This window comes from Oncorhynchus keta, chromosome 30 (genome assembly GCF_023373465.1).
Source record: "Oncorhynchus keta strain PuntledgeMale-10-30-2019 chromosome 30, Oket_V2, whole genome shotgun sequence".
Taxonomy (NCBI): domain Eukaryota; kingdom Metazoa; phylum Chordata; class Actinopteri; order Salmoniformes; family Salmonidae; genus Oncorhynchus; species Oncorhynchus keta.
The window spans coordinates 38409646-38426890 of NC_068450.1; the positions used below are offsets into that span (position 1 = coordinate 38409646).

The following is a 17245-nucleotide window of genomic DNA, read 5'->3' on the forward strand; positions in this document are numbered from 1 at the left end:
GCTATTGACCTATCACAATTAAAAGAGGCTCAATCTTTCAGAGCCAATTCAAGGTGGTGTCTGTCCTGGGAGTAGAAGTTAACGGTGCAAGATAGGGCTGGCCTGTAGCCCTGGGACAGGTGTGATGGATGACAGATGGAGGAGAAGGAACACAGTCCTTGAGCTGGTGCCTCTGCTCCCCGCTAACGCCACGTGTTTGGGTTCCGCAGGGGCTACTTTCCGCAGGGGCAACCCACCCCCCTCCCACCCACAGTCCTTCAACAGGGCACAGCGACCTTCTTACACACACACACACACACACACACACACACACACACACACACACACACACACACACACACACACACACACACACACACACACACACACACACACACACACACACACTGTCAACTCTAAGTACATTTTGTTCTCTGCCGGTAACACCCACACGGCGCTACCTCCAAACACCCACACACACATACAAGGACAAGACACCTACTGTGAACGCATGCACACACACACACACACACACACACACACACACACACACACACACACACACACACACACACACACACACACACACACACACACACACACACACACACACACACACACACACACACACACACACACACACACACATAGAGAGTCACACACACTGTCGAGTATGGTACATTTTGTTCTCTGCCGGTAACACCCACACGGAGCCACCTCCAAACACCCCCAACACACACAAGGATACAACACATACTGTGTACACACACGCACACACACACGCGCGCACACACACACGCACACACACAGGCACACACGCACGCACATACACAGGCACACACACACACACACACATAGAGTGTCACGCACATACTGTCAACTATGGTACATTTTGTTCTCTGCCGGTAACACCCACACTGAGCCACCTCCAAACACCCCCCAACACACACAAGGACAAGACACCTATTGTGTACACACACACACACACACACACGCACACACACATCCTGTCAAGTGTACCATTTGCTCCCCTCTTCCTCTCACTCTCTCACTCTCCACCAGGTCCACTGCATGCCTATACGAAACATGGCACATTTTAAGCCAACATGTGACCTTGCCCTTCCTCAACTTCAAATTCTCTTGATCCCTTTCAATTTCAACTCTTTGTGCTACGATGCACACTCACCCTCTTCTCCTCTGACAGTGGCCCTCGGGCCCAAACTGAGCTGAGGAGACCCTTTCAAGCTCTGTTGAGTTAGCGCCTGTTAGCGCCTGTTAGCGCCTGTTAGCTAGCTTCTACACAGAGAATCCTCTCAGTGAATGCGCCCGAAAGGCCTCAGCAACCAGACCATTTCCGTTAGCGCTTAGGCTGCACAGCTGGTAGGGGATGTCACCACTAAGACTAAAGGGATGGTGGCTGTCTCATGCTGCTCCGCTGCAACTTTGTCACAAACAGATGAGCTAATTAGCCTCGGGTGCGGAGATAAAGCGTACGGTGTGATGGGAGAAGAGGAACAGAGCATGCAGCATTGCTAGGATCAAATGTAGTTAATTAAATACAGATAATGAAGCACGCAGGATTTCACAAAGGAGAAGTGCTCACGTGCAGATCATCAATAATATAGAGGCAGGCAGGGCTGAGAAATCATGTTATTTCCATGTAATTTATCTGGTTTATTACCACAGCCATAGGCCAGGAAAGGGCCATCATGTGTGAAATAAATTCGAATTACAGCATTACACACACAGATATGAGAATACCATGACAAAATAATGTATTTAGAATGAAATTTGACTGAGAACTTGTTGCTGTGTGAAACATTGGCATGCGTATTTATTTTGAGGCAGACAGGCCTCAAACAGTCAGTAGAAAATACTGTGTGTGCGAGTTGGAAACATCTCCCCAGGCTACTGGCAACCATGGAGAGAGTTCACTCAAATGATTGGTCCCACACACACTAGAGGGAAATTACTGACAGTGGCTCCTACTGTACCTTGTAGAGACGTTCAAGAAATTGTTTAGACTTTTGCTTATTCTGACCTTGAGTGAAAATATTAGTTCGTGTAAAATCATTTGTCCCCTTAATTCTCCAATTCTCTTTTGTCCTTTGTAGAATAAAGTCACTGCAAGAGTCTGCTCTTCAGTAGAGCTTATCACGGCCTTGCCTGTCATGAGTTCTCCCAAAGTAATCATTTTGTACAGCTGCGAATTAATAACATTACAAAGGTTTTGTAGAAAGGTACATTAAATAGTATTTTTCAGCTTTGTATTCAGCTAGCTTCCGCATGGTCTACATTTAAAGACACAATATCTCACATGATGATGTGCAAGTAGAGATACTGGAGTCTTATATCTCCCTCTTTAACTTTAAGCATCAGCTGTCTGAGCATCTTACCTATCACTGTACCTGTACATAACCAATCTGTAAATAGCACACCCGACTACCTCATCCCCATATTTTTACTTACCCTCTTGCTCTCTTGCACCCCAGTATCTCTACTTGCACATCTATCACTCCAGTATTAATGCTAAATTGTAATTATTTTCACCTCTAGGGCCTATTTATTGCCTTACCTCCCTACTCTTCTACATTTGCACACACTGCACATAGATTTTTCTGTTTCTTTTTTGTTGTGTTATTGACTGTACGTTTGTTTATGTGTAGCTATGTGTTGTTGTTTCTGTTGCACTGCTATGCTTTATCTTGGCCACGTCGCGGTTGTAAATGAGAACTTGTTCTCAACTGGCCTACCTGGTTAAATAAAGATGAAATAAAAAATGTAATAAAAAATATAACATCACATCCCACTCATAAAACAATTAATATAGTGGAAGATAGACCATCATTGTAACTGGAAGTGTCACAAGATTACAATATTATAGCTGGGGGAGGGGGATTGTGCAATTTTAAACAGTATTCAAATCTACTGTACGTTGTCTCTAATACTAAGGAGTGAAACTTCATTCCATTCCCCTATATTTCACCCCTGTGTGTTACGTATCGTAAACATTGGTGTTCAATGGCGCATTATAAGACATCCACTGTTAAGACTGTTAACCTTTCTAGGGCAGGCGTTCCGCTAGTGGAACCCCTCGACAACATTCCGCTGAAAAGGCAGTGCACGAAATTCAAAAATGTTTTTTAGAAACATGTAACTTTCACACATTAACAAGTCCAATACAGCAAATGAAAGATAAACATCTTGTTAATCTACCCATCATGTCCGATTTAAAAAATGCTTTACAGCGAAAGCACAACATATGATTATGTTAGGTCATAGCCAAGTCGAAAAAACACACAGCCATTTTTCCAGCCAAAGATAGGAGTCACAAAAAGCAGAAATATAGATAAAATTAATCACTAACCTTTGATGATCTTTATCAGATTACACTCATAGGACATCATGTTACACAATACATGTATGTTTTGTTCGATAATGTGCATATTTATATCCCAAAATCTCAGTTTACATTGGCGCCTTACGTGCAGTAATGTTTTGATTCCAAAACATCCGGTGATTTTGCAGAAATACTCATAATAAACATTGATAAAAGACGCAAGGGTTATTCACAGAATTAAAGATAGACTTCTCCTTAATGCAACTGCTGTGTCAGATTTAAAAAAAACTTTACGGAAAAAGCATAATCTGAGAACGGCGCTCAGAACCCAAAACAGCCAGAGGAATGTCCGCCATTTTGGAGTCAACAAAGTTAGAAACAACACCATAAATATTCACTTACCTTTGATGATCTTCATCAGAAGGCACTCCCAGGAATTCCAGTTCGACAATAAATGACTGATTTGTTCCATAAAGTTCTATCATTTATGTCCAAATAGCCACTTGTTGTTAGCGCGTTCAGCCTCGTAATCCATCTTCATGAGGCGCAGGCACTTCGTCCAGACAAAAACTCAAAAAGTTCCATTACAGTCCTTTAGAAACATGTCAAACGATGTATGGAATCCATCTTAGGATGTTTTTAACATAAAACATCAATAATGTTCCAACCGGAGAATTCCTTTGTCTTCAGAAAAGCACTGGAACGAGAGGTAACTCTGTCGGGATCGCGCGTCATGAGATCAAGGCACTCTGCCAGACCACTGACTCAAAGAGGTCTCATTAGGCCCTCCTTTATAGTATAATCCTCATTCAAGTTTCGAAATACCGTTGACATCTAGTGGAAGCCGTAGGAAGTACAACTTCATCCATATCTCAATGTGTATTCGGTAGGCCAAGCTTTGAAAAACTACAAACCTCAGATGTCCCACTTGCTGATTGGATTTGTCTCAGGTTTTCGCCTGCCATATGAGTTCTGTTATACTCACAGACATCATTCAAACAGTTTTAGAAACTTCAGAGTGTTTTCTATCCAATACTAATAATAATATGCATATATTAGCATCTGGGACAGAGTAGGAGGCAGTTCACTCTGGGCACGCTATTCATCCAAAAGTGAAAATGCTGCCCCCTATCCCAAAATATTTTTAAGACTGACCCTTTGTGAGATGTCAACATACCCTAGCCCTAGCCGTTTGTTTGCTATGTAACTCGCTAATGTAACACCAAACAGAAATGCGTTTATTAATTAGCGGTCCTCTTGTCAGGACGAGGTTTTGCAGCTTTGCCTAACTCCCACTTGCCAGTATCAGAATGCAAAGTGGAGAGTAGCCAGCGACCCCCAAGGTCATGGCGGGCAATCGCTCATCAATTTCGGGTGGAGACCAGATGGCCGTGTGTTCGGCTTCCTCCTCTGGAGAGCTGGATGCAGCCTGGCTTGTTGGAACTTTGCACAGATTGGATCAAGACAGAGGGGCAAATGCTGAAAGAGTAAGCCTTTTGGACGGGAAAGGCTCATAACGGATGGGCTGTGGTGGAGCCATCTCCACCGCATCTTTATCCGCCATCAGGTTGGCCCAGTCCTCATTAAAATCAATTTCCAGCGAGTCGGGCCTGAGCGGTGTGGTGTGTCAGGGAGTCTGACTATCCATCGGCAGCTGGGAGAGAGAGAGAGAGAGAGCACTGGCATGCCTCCAGCGGTTGGGGGAGAGGAGGTGAAGCTTCCGGACTGAATACACAATGTCTCATTCATCGACATGCTCTGTGTCAGACCTCATTGTGAGGGGAATGCATATTGGAGCAGCCCTCAGCAGTCTGACTCTATACAGGGCTTAATCTCTCTCTAAATGTAGGATGGGGGCTTTTACAAGTTTAAAAGTTATGTAGATATTCTCTAATCCATTATTCATGGGAATGTTTAGCTGAAGTATGATGTCTTGATTTTAGGTAAATACACACGCATCCTTCTCAGAGACATGGGAAAGGGACGGAAGTAGATTAAGTTTCGTAGGCTCAGCACACTGATTGATTATGATGTGTACTTTTTTTTTTAAACTTGGGAAAACTTGTACACGGCCCAGATGTGATCTATATGACTTTGCCTGTGGCCCCACTATCGAATACTTCAGCCAAATCTCTGCATGGAGTAAACCACTAGATGTTAATGAACTCCCCTCCTCTCCATTTATAATAACCATCTGCCTATGTCTCATCATTTCTGAACGAGTTATTGTCATCACATTCTCTTTTCCTCCCCAATATGTCGACATATGAAAATGTCCATCTGCGTGGTCAATGCAGAGCTTGTATAAGCAATTCATCTCTGAGGGAAGGCCTATTCAATTGGTTTTTGGCAACTCTGTCCAGCCTCTTTTCACTGAATAAAAGTGAGCCAATGAATCACCCAAGAGCTATTTCTCCATAATAAAATTCAGTTGTCTATCATATCTAAGAAGCCATGCCAGGGGTCAAGGATGTGTTTCTATTACTGTGTCTTCTTATAATCAGCCACCTCCAAATCCTACCATAGAACTCCAAACCATAAAAAATCCCTTTGCTCTGGGTCTTGACCCACTGTTCAGTTGGAACATTTGTGCGTGGCTCAGCCTCTGACAGAGATAGTCATGGCCAAAGAAACCAACACAAAGCCCATCAAAAGGAAGAGGAGATTATTTTTTATTGGGTTCACATTCAGGCTGGTCACTTCTTGTTTCCTCTGTTGTTCAGTACTGTACTGTAGGTTCCCGCATCACAGACTCATGGCTGACATTTCTTCCCCCACTTTCATTCACCTCTAAAGGAGCCACCAAAGACATGGGGAAAATGCTGGGTGGGGAAGAGGCTGAGAAGGACCCTGATGCGGAGAAAAAGGAGGAGGAAAGACAAGAGGCACTTCGACAACAGGAGGAGGAGAGGAAGGCAAAATATGCAAAAATGGAATCGGAGAGAGAAAACGTCCGACAGGGCATCAGGGATAAGGTAAAAATGGCATCACGTTGAACATTGAATCTTATGCAAATAGCTTCAACCCCGTTGCACGGATCACACTCACATGTGATTGCCTTCCGATGCAAAACTCATGCATGCATTATCATAATGTAAAGCCGCTGTGTGTGTGTGTGTGGTGTGTGTGTGTGTGTGTGTTTATGTGTGTGTCTGACTGTCCGTCTGTCCGTGCAGAACCAAACAATGCACTATTCTTGTCAAATTCCTATTTGATCATTACTTCTCACTGCCATCCAATGTTGAGAGTATGGCAGCTTGGTTCAGTGGTGGTGTCTTTTGAACCTGGTAGGAGAAGCTTGACTTGATATAACCTCAAAGAAACTTACTTTAGTGTTGGAGAATCCTGAGGGCCCTCGTTTTGGAAAAAGACAGAAATTACAGTGCAGCTTCAGCACACGTTGGAAACCGAAGACTGTGGAAGACTTCACTGAAACTGACACAGGTTTTTTGTGTGACCCTGAATAAGAGAGATATGAGAGAGAGCAGGAATACGAGTCCAACACAAGGGAGCAAAAGCAGTGAAATGGCATCGGGCTTTAAAACCACAATGTTAATAGACTTCGTTTTCTGAGGAATAAAAGATGTGATCAGTCTTTAAACCAGACTTAAAGGTTTCCTTGATGTATGGAATCTGTAAATATTACTAAGCATAGAGTAATGCGTGGAATCATCACCCGCTGTGAGATAACCAACTTCCTATTTGATGCTGATCAATTGCTATGCAGAGAGAGGGCTAAAGACGCAGCGTCTTATTGGCGGCACTGGCACCCAGCGGGCCTAATTTACACCAGGATTAAGAATGCATCTCCATGTTCCGCTCCACAACGTGACTGAAATGCACCAACATCTCTGTTGATCTTCTGCAACATGCACAACCACTATTGGCATCAGCAAAAAGCTACGGCTCCTCCAGTAACTTCTAGAAAGCTAGTGCTGCCTCTATTGTGTATTGTGTAAAGCAGTGAGGAATTGTCTTTGAAAATCAAGTGAGTGAGCTTATTTCATTATTCAAGCCTCAAAGATGAGAGAACACTTTTTCTAGGAGGCCTAACATGAAAGAATCATGAAAACTGAGCTAATTCATATTGGAAGATAAAATATGATCAGTCTGATACATTTCAATGAATGTCTTACACACTTTTGATTTGTGTAATTATGACAAAAGAAGGCAACACATGATCATTAGCATTAGCAAAGCCAACACCTCCTTTGGCCTCCTTTCCTTCCAGTTCACTGCTGCCAGTGACTGGACCGAATTGCAAAAATCGCTGAAGCTGGAGACTTACATTTCCCTCACTAACTATAAACATCAGCTATCTGAGCAGCTAACCGATCGCTGCAGCTGTACATAGTCCATCTGTAAATAGCCCACCCAATCTATCTACCTCATCCCCATATTGTTTTTTATTTACTTTTCTGCTCTTTTGAAGACCAGTATCACTACTTTACACACCATCATCTGCTCATCATCATCTGATCATCTATCACTCCAGTGTTAATCTGCTAAATTGTCATTACTTTGCTACTATGGCCGATTTATTGCCTTACCTCCTCATGCCATTTGCACACACTGTATATAGACTTTATTTTTTTATATTGTGTTATTGACAGTATGCTTGTTTATTCCATTTGTAACTCTGTGTTGTTGTTTCTGTCGCACTGCGTTGCTTTGTCTTGTCCAGGTCGCAGTTGTAAATGAGAACTTGTTCTCAACTAGCTTACCTGGATAAATAAAGGTGAAATTTAAAAATGATTTCAATACGCATTAGACAGTACTGAGAGCACTCCGCCGCCTTCCCCCTTTCTTTGAGTCCCCGTTCACAAACCATATCCTCTCTGTGGCTAAAAATGACGAGATCCATCCTCCTTTAAGATGTTTACTGCCTGAGAATCACATGAATTTATGCTTGGGAGAGTTGCAAAGGGCTCACAGGAGACTAACAATGCATCTTCCGCATCCGTGCCCTAGGATGTTCCATCAGTCAGGCAGTCTACATGTACTCCCCTCCTCAGCATCCGGCAGTAACTCACCAGGAGCTCTCCCTGCCAGTGGTCTACTGTAGAGGCCAAGTCCTTGCTCACTTAGTGGGAGGCTAACCTGGCTGATCTCAGAGAAAGCACTCCTGTTTTGATCATACTGTGCAGTATAATAGGCTCTCTTGTTGTATATCACGGTGATTGATTGGTTAATGGGTTGATTGGTTGATTGATTGGTTAATGGGTTGATTGGTTGATTGGTTAATGGGTTGATTGATTGATTGGTTAATGGGTTGATTGGTTGATTGATTGGTTAATGGGTTGATTGGTTGATTGATTGGTAAATGGGTTGATTGGTTGATTGATTGGTTAATGGGTTGATTGATTGGTTAATGGGTTGATTGGTTGATTGATTGGTTAATGGGTTGATTGGTTAATGGGGTGATTGGTTGATTGATTGGTTAATGGGTTGATTGGTTGATTGATTGGTTAATGGGTTGATTGGTTAATGGGGTGATTGGTTGATTGATTGGTTAATGGGTTGATTGATTGGTTAATGGGTTGATTGGTTAATGGGGTGATTGGTTGATTGATTGGTTAATGGGTTGATTGGTTGATTGATTGGTTAATGGGTTGATTGGTTGATTGATTGGTTAATGGGTTGATTGGTTAATGGGGTGATTGGTTGATTGATTGGTTAATGGGTTGATTGGTTAATGGGGTGATTGGTTGATTGATTGGTTAATGGGTTGATTGGTTGATTGATTGTTGTTTACTGTCCCGCAAGAGTAAATTATTTCCACTTTCCATCATGTGTTTTACACTGCTTGATCAAAGACAAGAGAATGTTGAGATATTTTCTAACAATAATGGGTACAGACAACCATTAAGATATGTTGCCCATTAGTCTTTATTCTTTAATTCTTTGAAAGGGGCGGGGCATAAGGTCTTTGTATTACTATGCAAATTGTTGAAGGAGGCAAGGTTGAGTGCCAGACATCTCAATGCCAAGTGGGTCCACATTATGTGTAATCCAGGGTAGGCTGAGTGGACTTTCCCTGTAATTCTCTATCATAAAATCTACTATTAATGTATTAGTATGAGTAGTGTGTTGTCACAGTGAGGTGCAGAAATCTTCACTGAGACTGAAGAGGGACCCACATTTGATAGAAATGACTAAAGTGCATGTGTGAAGTGAAGTTGACATTTGTTGCCTAAAGCGGCCGCCTTTGTTTGTTTGCTGTTCCAGTACGGCATCAAGAAGAAGGAGGAGAAGGAAGCCGAGGCCCAGGCTGCTTTGGATCAGGCAGCAGAGGGAAGTCTTACCCGCCCCAAGAAGGCCGTCCCAGCCGGCTGTGGTGATGAGGAGGAGGAAGAGGAAAGTATCATGGACACAGTCATGAAATTCCTCCCTGGTCCATTTATGGATATGTTCAATAAAAAGTAACAGCGTTGGCAGTATTAGATTGTTAACCTTCCAACATACATAACCAAGGCCACCACCCCAATCAACCGTTCTTCACCCATACATCCCCGTTTCTAAGAGCCCTGGATTTGATCAGCGCACCATAATATTTGTCCTTTAACTTAAATGATAAATGATCCGATCTATCCATGTGTTACATTGTCTTGTTTGGAAGGAAGACCACTGATTGGTGATACCATGACGTGATGTATGAACCTATGTAACATCTGCATAGATCCAATACCTTAACTTAAAGATAAATTTGATGCCAGTTTTTCAAGGTGTCCAGGCCTTAGAATGTGATCTGATAAACTATAATCCACCATTTTTGTTTGTACATAATAGCCTCTCTTCATTAAAATGAATATATGTGAGTACCAGAAAATATATAAAGAGTATAAGCCATAATCTAAACATTTCAGACATTCTCCAAATCAGATAAACATTTGATTACATTTAGCTGTTTTATTCTTGATGATATTGATATATCCATGTAGTTTTTATTGGTTCTTCATTGATCATTTTAATACTGTTCTCTGTCCCAAAACATTCATAGGTTTTAATGTTGAAAATGATACTGGTAATTGTAACAATGTTGTAAACCATAAAGAAAATGGATCATTCGCTCAACAACATGTGTTTTTCAAGCATGCCGTTGATAGATTTTGTGGAGTACAGTACATTTACAAATTCCATTACATTTGGTATGATTAAGTGAAATACATTAATATTTAAGGCAATAACTCTGGTTTTCAATTTTGTTTCGATGACACTACTATGTACGGTAGGCTATACATAGACATCCTAACTGTTCTTCCTTGAGATGATAGATGTCCTCGATAAAAATGCTCAACAAAAAAAAACAATGATATACCTGTGCTTAATATAAAGCCATAGTTGTATGTCTTGTTGCTAACTCGATCTGCTTGGCTCATAAACAGTAGGACTTGTGAGAATCAAATCCAGCAAATACAATTGGACGTAGAGGGCTATATGTTAACTATTCTAATTTCCATATCTGTAAATAGATTTACTAGATGTACTTTTAGTTTTCTCAACCACAACTATGTTGTGAACACACTTTATGTGAACAGACAGTGACAATGGTGCAATATATTGTTCGAAATGAAGTTGTCCTGTGTCTGTTGGTTAACTAAAGGGAGTGCAATCCCGAATCAGCAAAGACAGACACTCTTCATTGTTATGTGTTGAGCTTAATACATGTTGTGTGTTCGCGTGTATAGACACAACGTTGTCTAACTAGTAACGGAGAAGCATATGACTTCAGTCTGAAGTGTTGTCATTTTGCCAAGTGGGGAAAGAGGTGGAGGATTTGTTTAGTGTAGGGTGTTTTATCGCATTGATCATTTCAACCAGTGCGGGTCATTGTCTCTCAGTGGGATTTGGTTTGTGGTTCTTCCATACCGTGAATTTGTGTTCTAAACTTTACAGAGATTGCAGGACAAGGCCGCTTCTGCTAATAACTTGAGAGGCATGCGTACACCATAGGAAACAGTTGTCCTTAGTCATGTTCCTCTATGTGTTGCCAATGTTTTCCCCAGAGGTCAATATGTACATTTCCCCAGACGTTTCTGTCATTCAGTCGTACCACAGAACTCTAAATGTTTGAAGTTCTTTCATCCCTTTCCTTCAATTTCTTAATTTAAAATGAATTAAGCTGTAGTGTACATTCCAAATATTTCAGACATTCCATAGGGCCTGTGCATGCTTCATAGGGTCTGGGACAACAAATATGACAATTTTGTCGTTAGTATGAAGAGAATGGCTTTGATGCTCTTCTGTAATTGTGGGGATTTATTTTCTTGTGTTGAGGTAGATGCAACACATGACCAAGTAAATGTCAATAGCTAACTAGCCTGCCATGTACAGAAGAAAAGTCCAACATGTAATCAAAGAGAAATTCAAAATGTGCTACAGCAGCTAGCTAACTTATAGAGTGCTGGCTAACAGATAGATTGTTAAACCTTTATTTTGGCAGTGAACAAGCTAGCTAGCTAGCATTTGTCAATGACGCACAATCCGAGTAACCGTTTGCTTTCAGTGCCATTGTAATTTGCTTACAAACCAATGGATGTTGAGTGTACTAGGAAAGTATCAAGCAGTTTACCAATGGCATTTGTGAAACTGCCACTGTTTATATCAGCCCAGCGTTGATGCTAGTTAGATTCAAGATTAGCCTTTGGAAACCTGCCAAGTGTGATTCTGGGGCCTGTAGTAGCTGTGGAATAGAGAATAAAATCTGCATGATGTAAAACCTAGCTACATAGTATGCTCTCTAACCTTCATGCCAATTGCCTACAAAGTTTGTAGATAGACATATGAAAGACGCAACATTAAGGTCATTTATAGAGCACATTTATTGAACTTCCTGTGATTTTTATGTACTTGTGAACTGCCTTCGGCCTCTAATTTATCAATGTGGTAAAACGTGGCTGATTAACGACCAATACTTGTTGAGATTATACAATTATACCACTTCTCTTTATTTGTCATTGGCACATGCATGCATCGACAGCCGTCAATTAATCATTGACATGTTTTTCTTCTATCAAAAACCAAAGAATAGTCTTGTTAGTGATAGACTGTCTCACCAAGTTCATATTTGACATTTCGTCATGTCATGTTTTGTTAATTGAAATTCTCAGGTATTCTAGCTTTTCTTTTGTACGTTTTTACCCATTACATTTTGTAGTGTTCACGTAATGATCACAACAGATTTAGAAAATGTAGTATTTCATTATTAGCGACCAAGCACATAGCGTCTTTCATTTACGAGGATAATGGACAGATAGCGTCTGGTTTGACCCTTGTCCATGAATACAAAGCTACTGGAACTGCCCATCCCGACAAGGTTTTCCAGCAATTTACAGTCTGAAATTCCTGAATTCCTGAAATTCCAGATTTCCTTCTTGGAACATGTTGTAGAACATTATTCAATTTCTGAAAGTGCTCACCTTTTAACTACAAAATGGCATCACTGCCTTATGGTCATCATCACCTAATTACTCCACATTGCGCAAAAGAAATAGCCACTTATTGACCACTGCCTGAAGAAACAAGTCACATGTCTAATAAAAATGTTTTAGCGATTCTATGGTTGTGTTTACACAGGCAGCCCAATACTATTTTTTTTCTGCTAATTGATCTTTTGACCAATCAAATCAACTCTGAAAAAAATCTGATTTGAGATTTTTTAAATTTTTTAAAAATTAAAAAAAAAAATGTTTACCTTTATTTAACCAGGCAAGTCAGTTAAGAACATATTCTTATTTTCAATGACGGCCTGGGAACAGTGGGTTAACTGCCTGTTCAGGGGCAGAACGACAGATTTGTACCTTGTCAGCTTGGGGGTTTGAACTCCCAACCTTTCGGTTACTAGTCCAACACTCTAACCACTAGGCTACGCTGCCGATCTGATGTGATTGGTTAAAAGACCAATTTGTGGGAAAAAATATCAGAATTGGTCTGCCTGTGTCGACGCAACCTAATATAAACCATGTCAGATTACTGTTGATCCACTCATTCTCACTTTTTAAGTTAAACCATTCTTTCATTTCAACCCTCAATTAACCATCGATATGATAAAAAACTGCCTGACAAAAATGCCACTTAAAATATTCCTTTGTTGTGACTTGAATGTAACTGTCTGATGTTTCTATCTTCGCATAGTCTTTGACTGTTTATAACTGTGTTGAGAAGATTCTTATTCTGGTGCAGTTTTATGTCTGTATCATTCCTGTTTACGTCCACTGGTGGTTGGTTGTTCTTCGAGAAATCTGTATCTTTTGTATTTTTTGTATTGTAAAATCTTCTCACCCTTCTCTCTCTCTCTCTCTCTCTCTCTCTCTCTCTGTCTCTCGCTCTCTCTCTCTCTCTATCCATCTATTTGTTGACAATTGTATGCATGCTTATGGTGTGAGATGTAGGCAAGGTTGTTAAGATAGTTGTTTGTGTCTTCCGTGTCGATAAGCTCCACCTGACAGCCTCGCTGCATGCCATTTCAGGCTGATCCTTAAGTCTCTGTAACATTCCTGCCAAAATGGAATCACCGCACACTCTGAGAATAAAGTGATTTCATATAATTGTTCATTGTCTTGTGTTTCTAATGGTTCACTGTATATCCCAATTCTCATCAATAATTCAAAAGCAATGCAGTTATATTATAGGGGAATGAGACATACAATATTTCTTAGGACTGCAAGAAGAAAAAAAACTCCAAAAACCTCAATATGAAATTATTCTCGTCTTATTTGAGTAAAGCAACTACATTACGTTTGCAGACAACAATGTATCACCTGTAACAGTTTTTGTCACTTTGCTGATGTTCGTTTTCATCTCAACATGGCTGTTATGCATCTTCACGTTTTCCAAGAAATTTGACATCTATTCAATAAAAGCGAAAGGGCTGTGAACAGAATGTACTGTGTCGTTCAAATGGTGATTGGATCCTGTTTCCAAAAGATTTACCTGGTAATCATGTCGCAGGGAGAATGGAATAGGGAAGTCAATGCCATGCAAATGCTGCTCCTCTTATAGCAAAGTCTGTCTTATAGCAAAGGGTCTCTGATATGACAAGAAACCCTGTACAGATGTAGGACAGTCATTTGAGCCAGTTTGCTACAGCAGGAAAGTAATCTTGCAGTAACAGGAAATGTGAATTATTATGTGGATTATAATTAATTTTTGTATAATTATATAATTATATAATTATAATTTTTGTAGGTGTTGATACATTTTCCGTTAGGGTAAATCAAGTCAAAAACATTTAAAGTGGAAGCCTTTTAAAACTCAAATACAATACAAGTTCACATTTCCTGCTTTGCAGAGTAATCAGATTACGACTCTACATCTGTAAATCAAACAAATCCACTAGAAAGATGACGGAAGTATGCCCAGCAAAGGTTATATAAATAAATTATTTGGGGGATTATTTTAAATGCCGAGCATAGGACTCGATGATGGGATATTTTCTTGCGTTTTACCTGACAGGAAGGAAAACGACTCTTATGCAAGCAGCGTTTGGTTCGATTCTTAATGAACCCCCTGGAGATGATGTCTGCACCCCCGTGTACATTTAATTAGCACAATAAAAATATCCCCATACAAATCTGCCAAGTTTAAACTAGAGATATTTGAGCAGGTGCCATTGTATCCATATCTTCCAATGTAATTAATTGTCTTTTGCTTCAATGTCCAACCCTCTTATGTTTTAGAATTCATGAATTAATTAGACCGTTTTACAGTGACATAAAAAGATGAACACCGAACTCTGTCCTACACAACTATGACTCTACCCTGTGGAGGTTCAGCATTGCAATTATTGCATTTCAAATCGGATTCTTTCCGTGGACATTTCACAAGTTGTTGACCTCTCAGATTTTACTGAACACATGATTTGTTTATAAGAAAGTAGCTGCCGATATACCAACTACACGCCCTTCGGTTAATGGTGGGAAAACAGAACCCTCTGCAGTATCTGCGTCAACAGATGTTTCACGGCTGTAGGCTCTGCCAGCTATCGTGAGGAGATTTCCCTCGTCTCGAAAGGTTGCTAACGTGCAACATGGCTCCTCATTTGGATCAAAACTGTAAACAACAACAGAGACGCACGGCTGGCCTTGACAAAACCACCAATAAAGTATCATTAACATTCAGTAAACTCCTCACAACAACGGTTTTGTACTGATTTGAGGACTCCCATGGAGACAATCCACACTGTTAAGTCGATAAATAAAGACTGGTTTTCCACATCATTATTCAGCAAACTGTACTGTTTAGCACACAGCAGAGTCTCTGTCCACTCCTTGGCATTATTAGCCTGAGGTCTCACTGCAGGACACGGGGAAATGAATCAATTCCATTAGCATTCATACTCAGGGGTGGCCTTTTCATACCCAGCTGCCTCCCCACTCTCCAAACACCACTCAGAGCTATGGGGGAGCCGGACCTCTATTGGTGTCCTGCAGACATGCATGTCAATTAATTGTTCTCCACTGGGCACCACAGAAGCCAGCCCACAGAATGGTTGTGCGCCTAGGCTCCTAGGCTTCTGCTCTATGGAAAATTATTTCACTCTTGATCACTTAGGCTTGCCCAGGAATTCTCCCCACTCCAAAGGCATGGGTTTCTCCACAGACTCAAAAACAAGTCGATAGCAAAGGAAAATTCCAGTAATGATCTAATTTGTGCAATAACCACATTCAGTTTAGTGTTCCATGGTCAAGGAGATTCCCTACGGTGTACTGCAGTGGTCACCAACTGTTCTATCAATCCTAGTCGATCACCAAACGTTTTTGTTGAAAAGCCTTTGTATTTGTGTTGCGCTGTTGGCGGTAGTTCCACTTCAGAAGCCCTGCGCACCAGGTAGGCATAGTGTTCCCATTTTGAACCCTTTCCTTAGTCTGAAAAGACAAACTCCGCCTACCTGGTGGACCAGTAGATCTGTGGCTAAATCAGTCGGATAGCTCAAAATCCCATTGCCTATAGCTTCCATGACCTCGGCGACAGCAAAGTTTGATACTAGCCTATGTGAGATTTCATAACTTTTAAAACCGTGACCAGTGAGAGACTGTTCAAGAATACAGCGAAGAGCTGCTTTGAGTTCATGTTTACATTTGTATTCATCACTGTCAACACTGGTTTTCTTAAAAATGATTACAAAACATAAAACACACTTCTCCCTACTTCCAATCGAGCCACTGCTGCAATGAATAAGTAGCCTAGTGTCTTGATAGGCCTGCATTTTTTATTATTATTAAATGCGTGTCATGTCTCCTTTCATTTAGAGGAATATTTCAATTTCTCTGGTCATAGTAGCAACATGAATTTGTGTATGATGCAGATATGGTGCTCGAGTTTCGCCATCATAAATCCCATAAGTCTCACTGGAGGAAAGGAAGGAGAGAGCAGGGACCGGGAGAGGCGGACCCTCTGCTGCTCTCTCCCTCTGCTGAGACTAATGCCGTGTTCAAAACAACTGGGAACTGGGAAATCTCCAACTTCAGTGCATTCAGGACAACCAGGAACTGAAAAAAAAGCTTTGAACGGCCATCCAACTCGGAATTTCAAGTCGGAGACTCTGGTATATTTCAGGAGCTCCGACTTTCCGACCTGAAGATTACCGACGTCATGATTTGACCTCATTTTTTCCTCAGAGTTCCCAGTTGTCTTGAAAGCACCATGGCCATCAGATGCAGGTAACGTCAGTCCAGTAAAATAAAAAGCGATTGATTTGCAAATTATTGCAATTTATGCTCAGCCATGCCTCACAAGTGCTACACCAACTGATCTATCTTGTTTTGAAATGCAATACGGTCTGAGAAGAACAATATTGTCAGGCCAGGCAGATCGCCAATATGCTGTGATAATGTATTAGGCCGAGTGCACAAACCTCATTCCCACAGAACTGTTTTTATTAGGTACATTTGACATGGTTTAAGACATGTTTAAATACAAATCTGA

The 17245-nt window shown here is 41.0% G+C and overlaps 1 protein-coding gene across 1 annotated transcript in view; it reads left to right on the forward strand.

The window, feature by feature from the left end:
- Positions 1–13871, forward strand: part of LOC118363541 (complexin-1-like) — a 42314-nt gene extending 28443 nt beyond the window's left edge. The window contains exons 3-4 of the mRNA XM_035744504.2: positions 6116–6294; positions 9548–13871. Of these exons, the coding sequence (XP_035600397.1) occupies positions 6116–6294; positions 9548–9745 (377 nt within the window). The 3' untranslated portion in view covers positions 9746–13871. The remainder of the gene's footprint in view (positions 1–6115; positions 6295–9547) is intronic.
- Positions 13872–17245: the final 3374 nt, after the last annotated feature.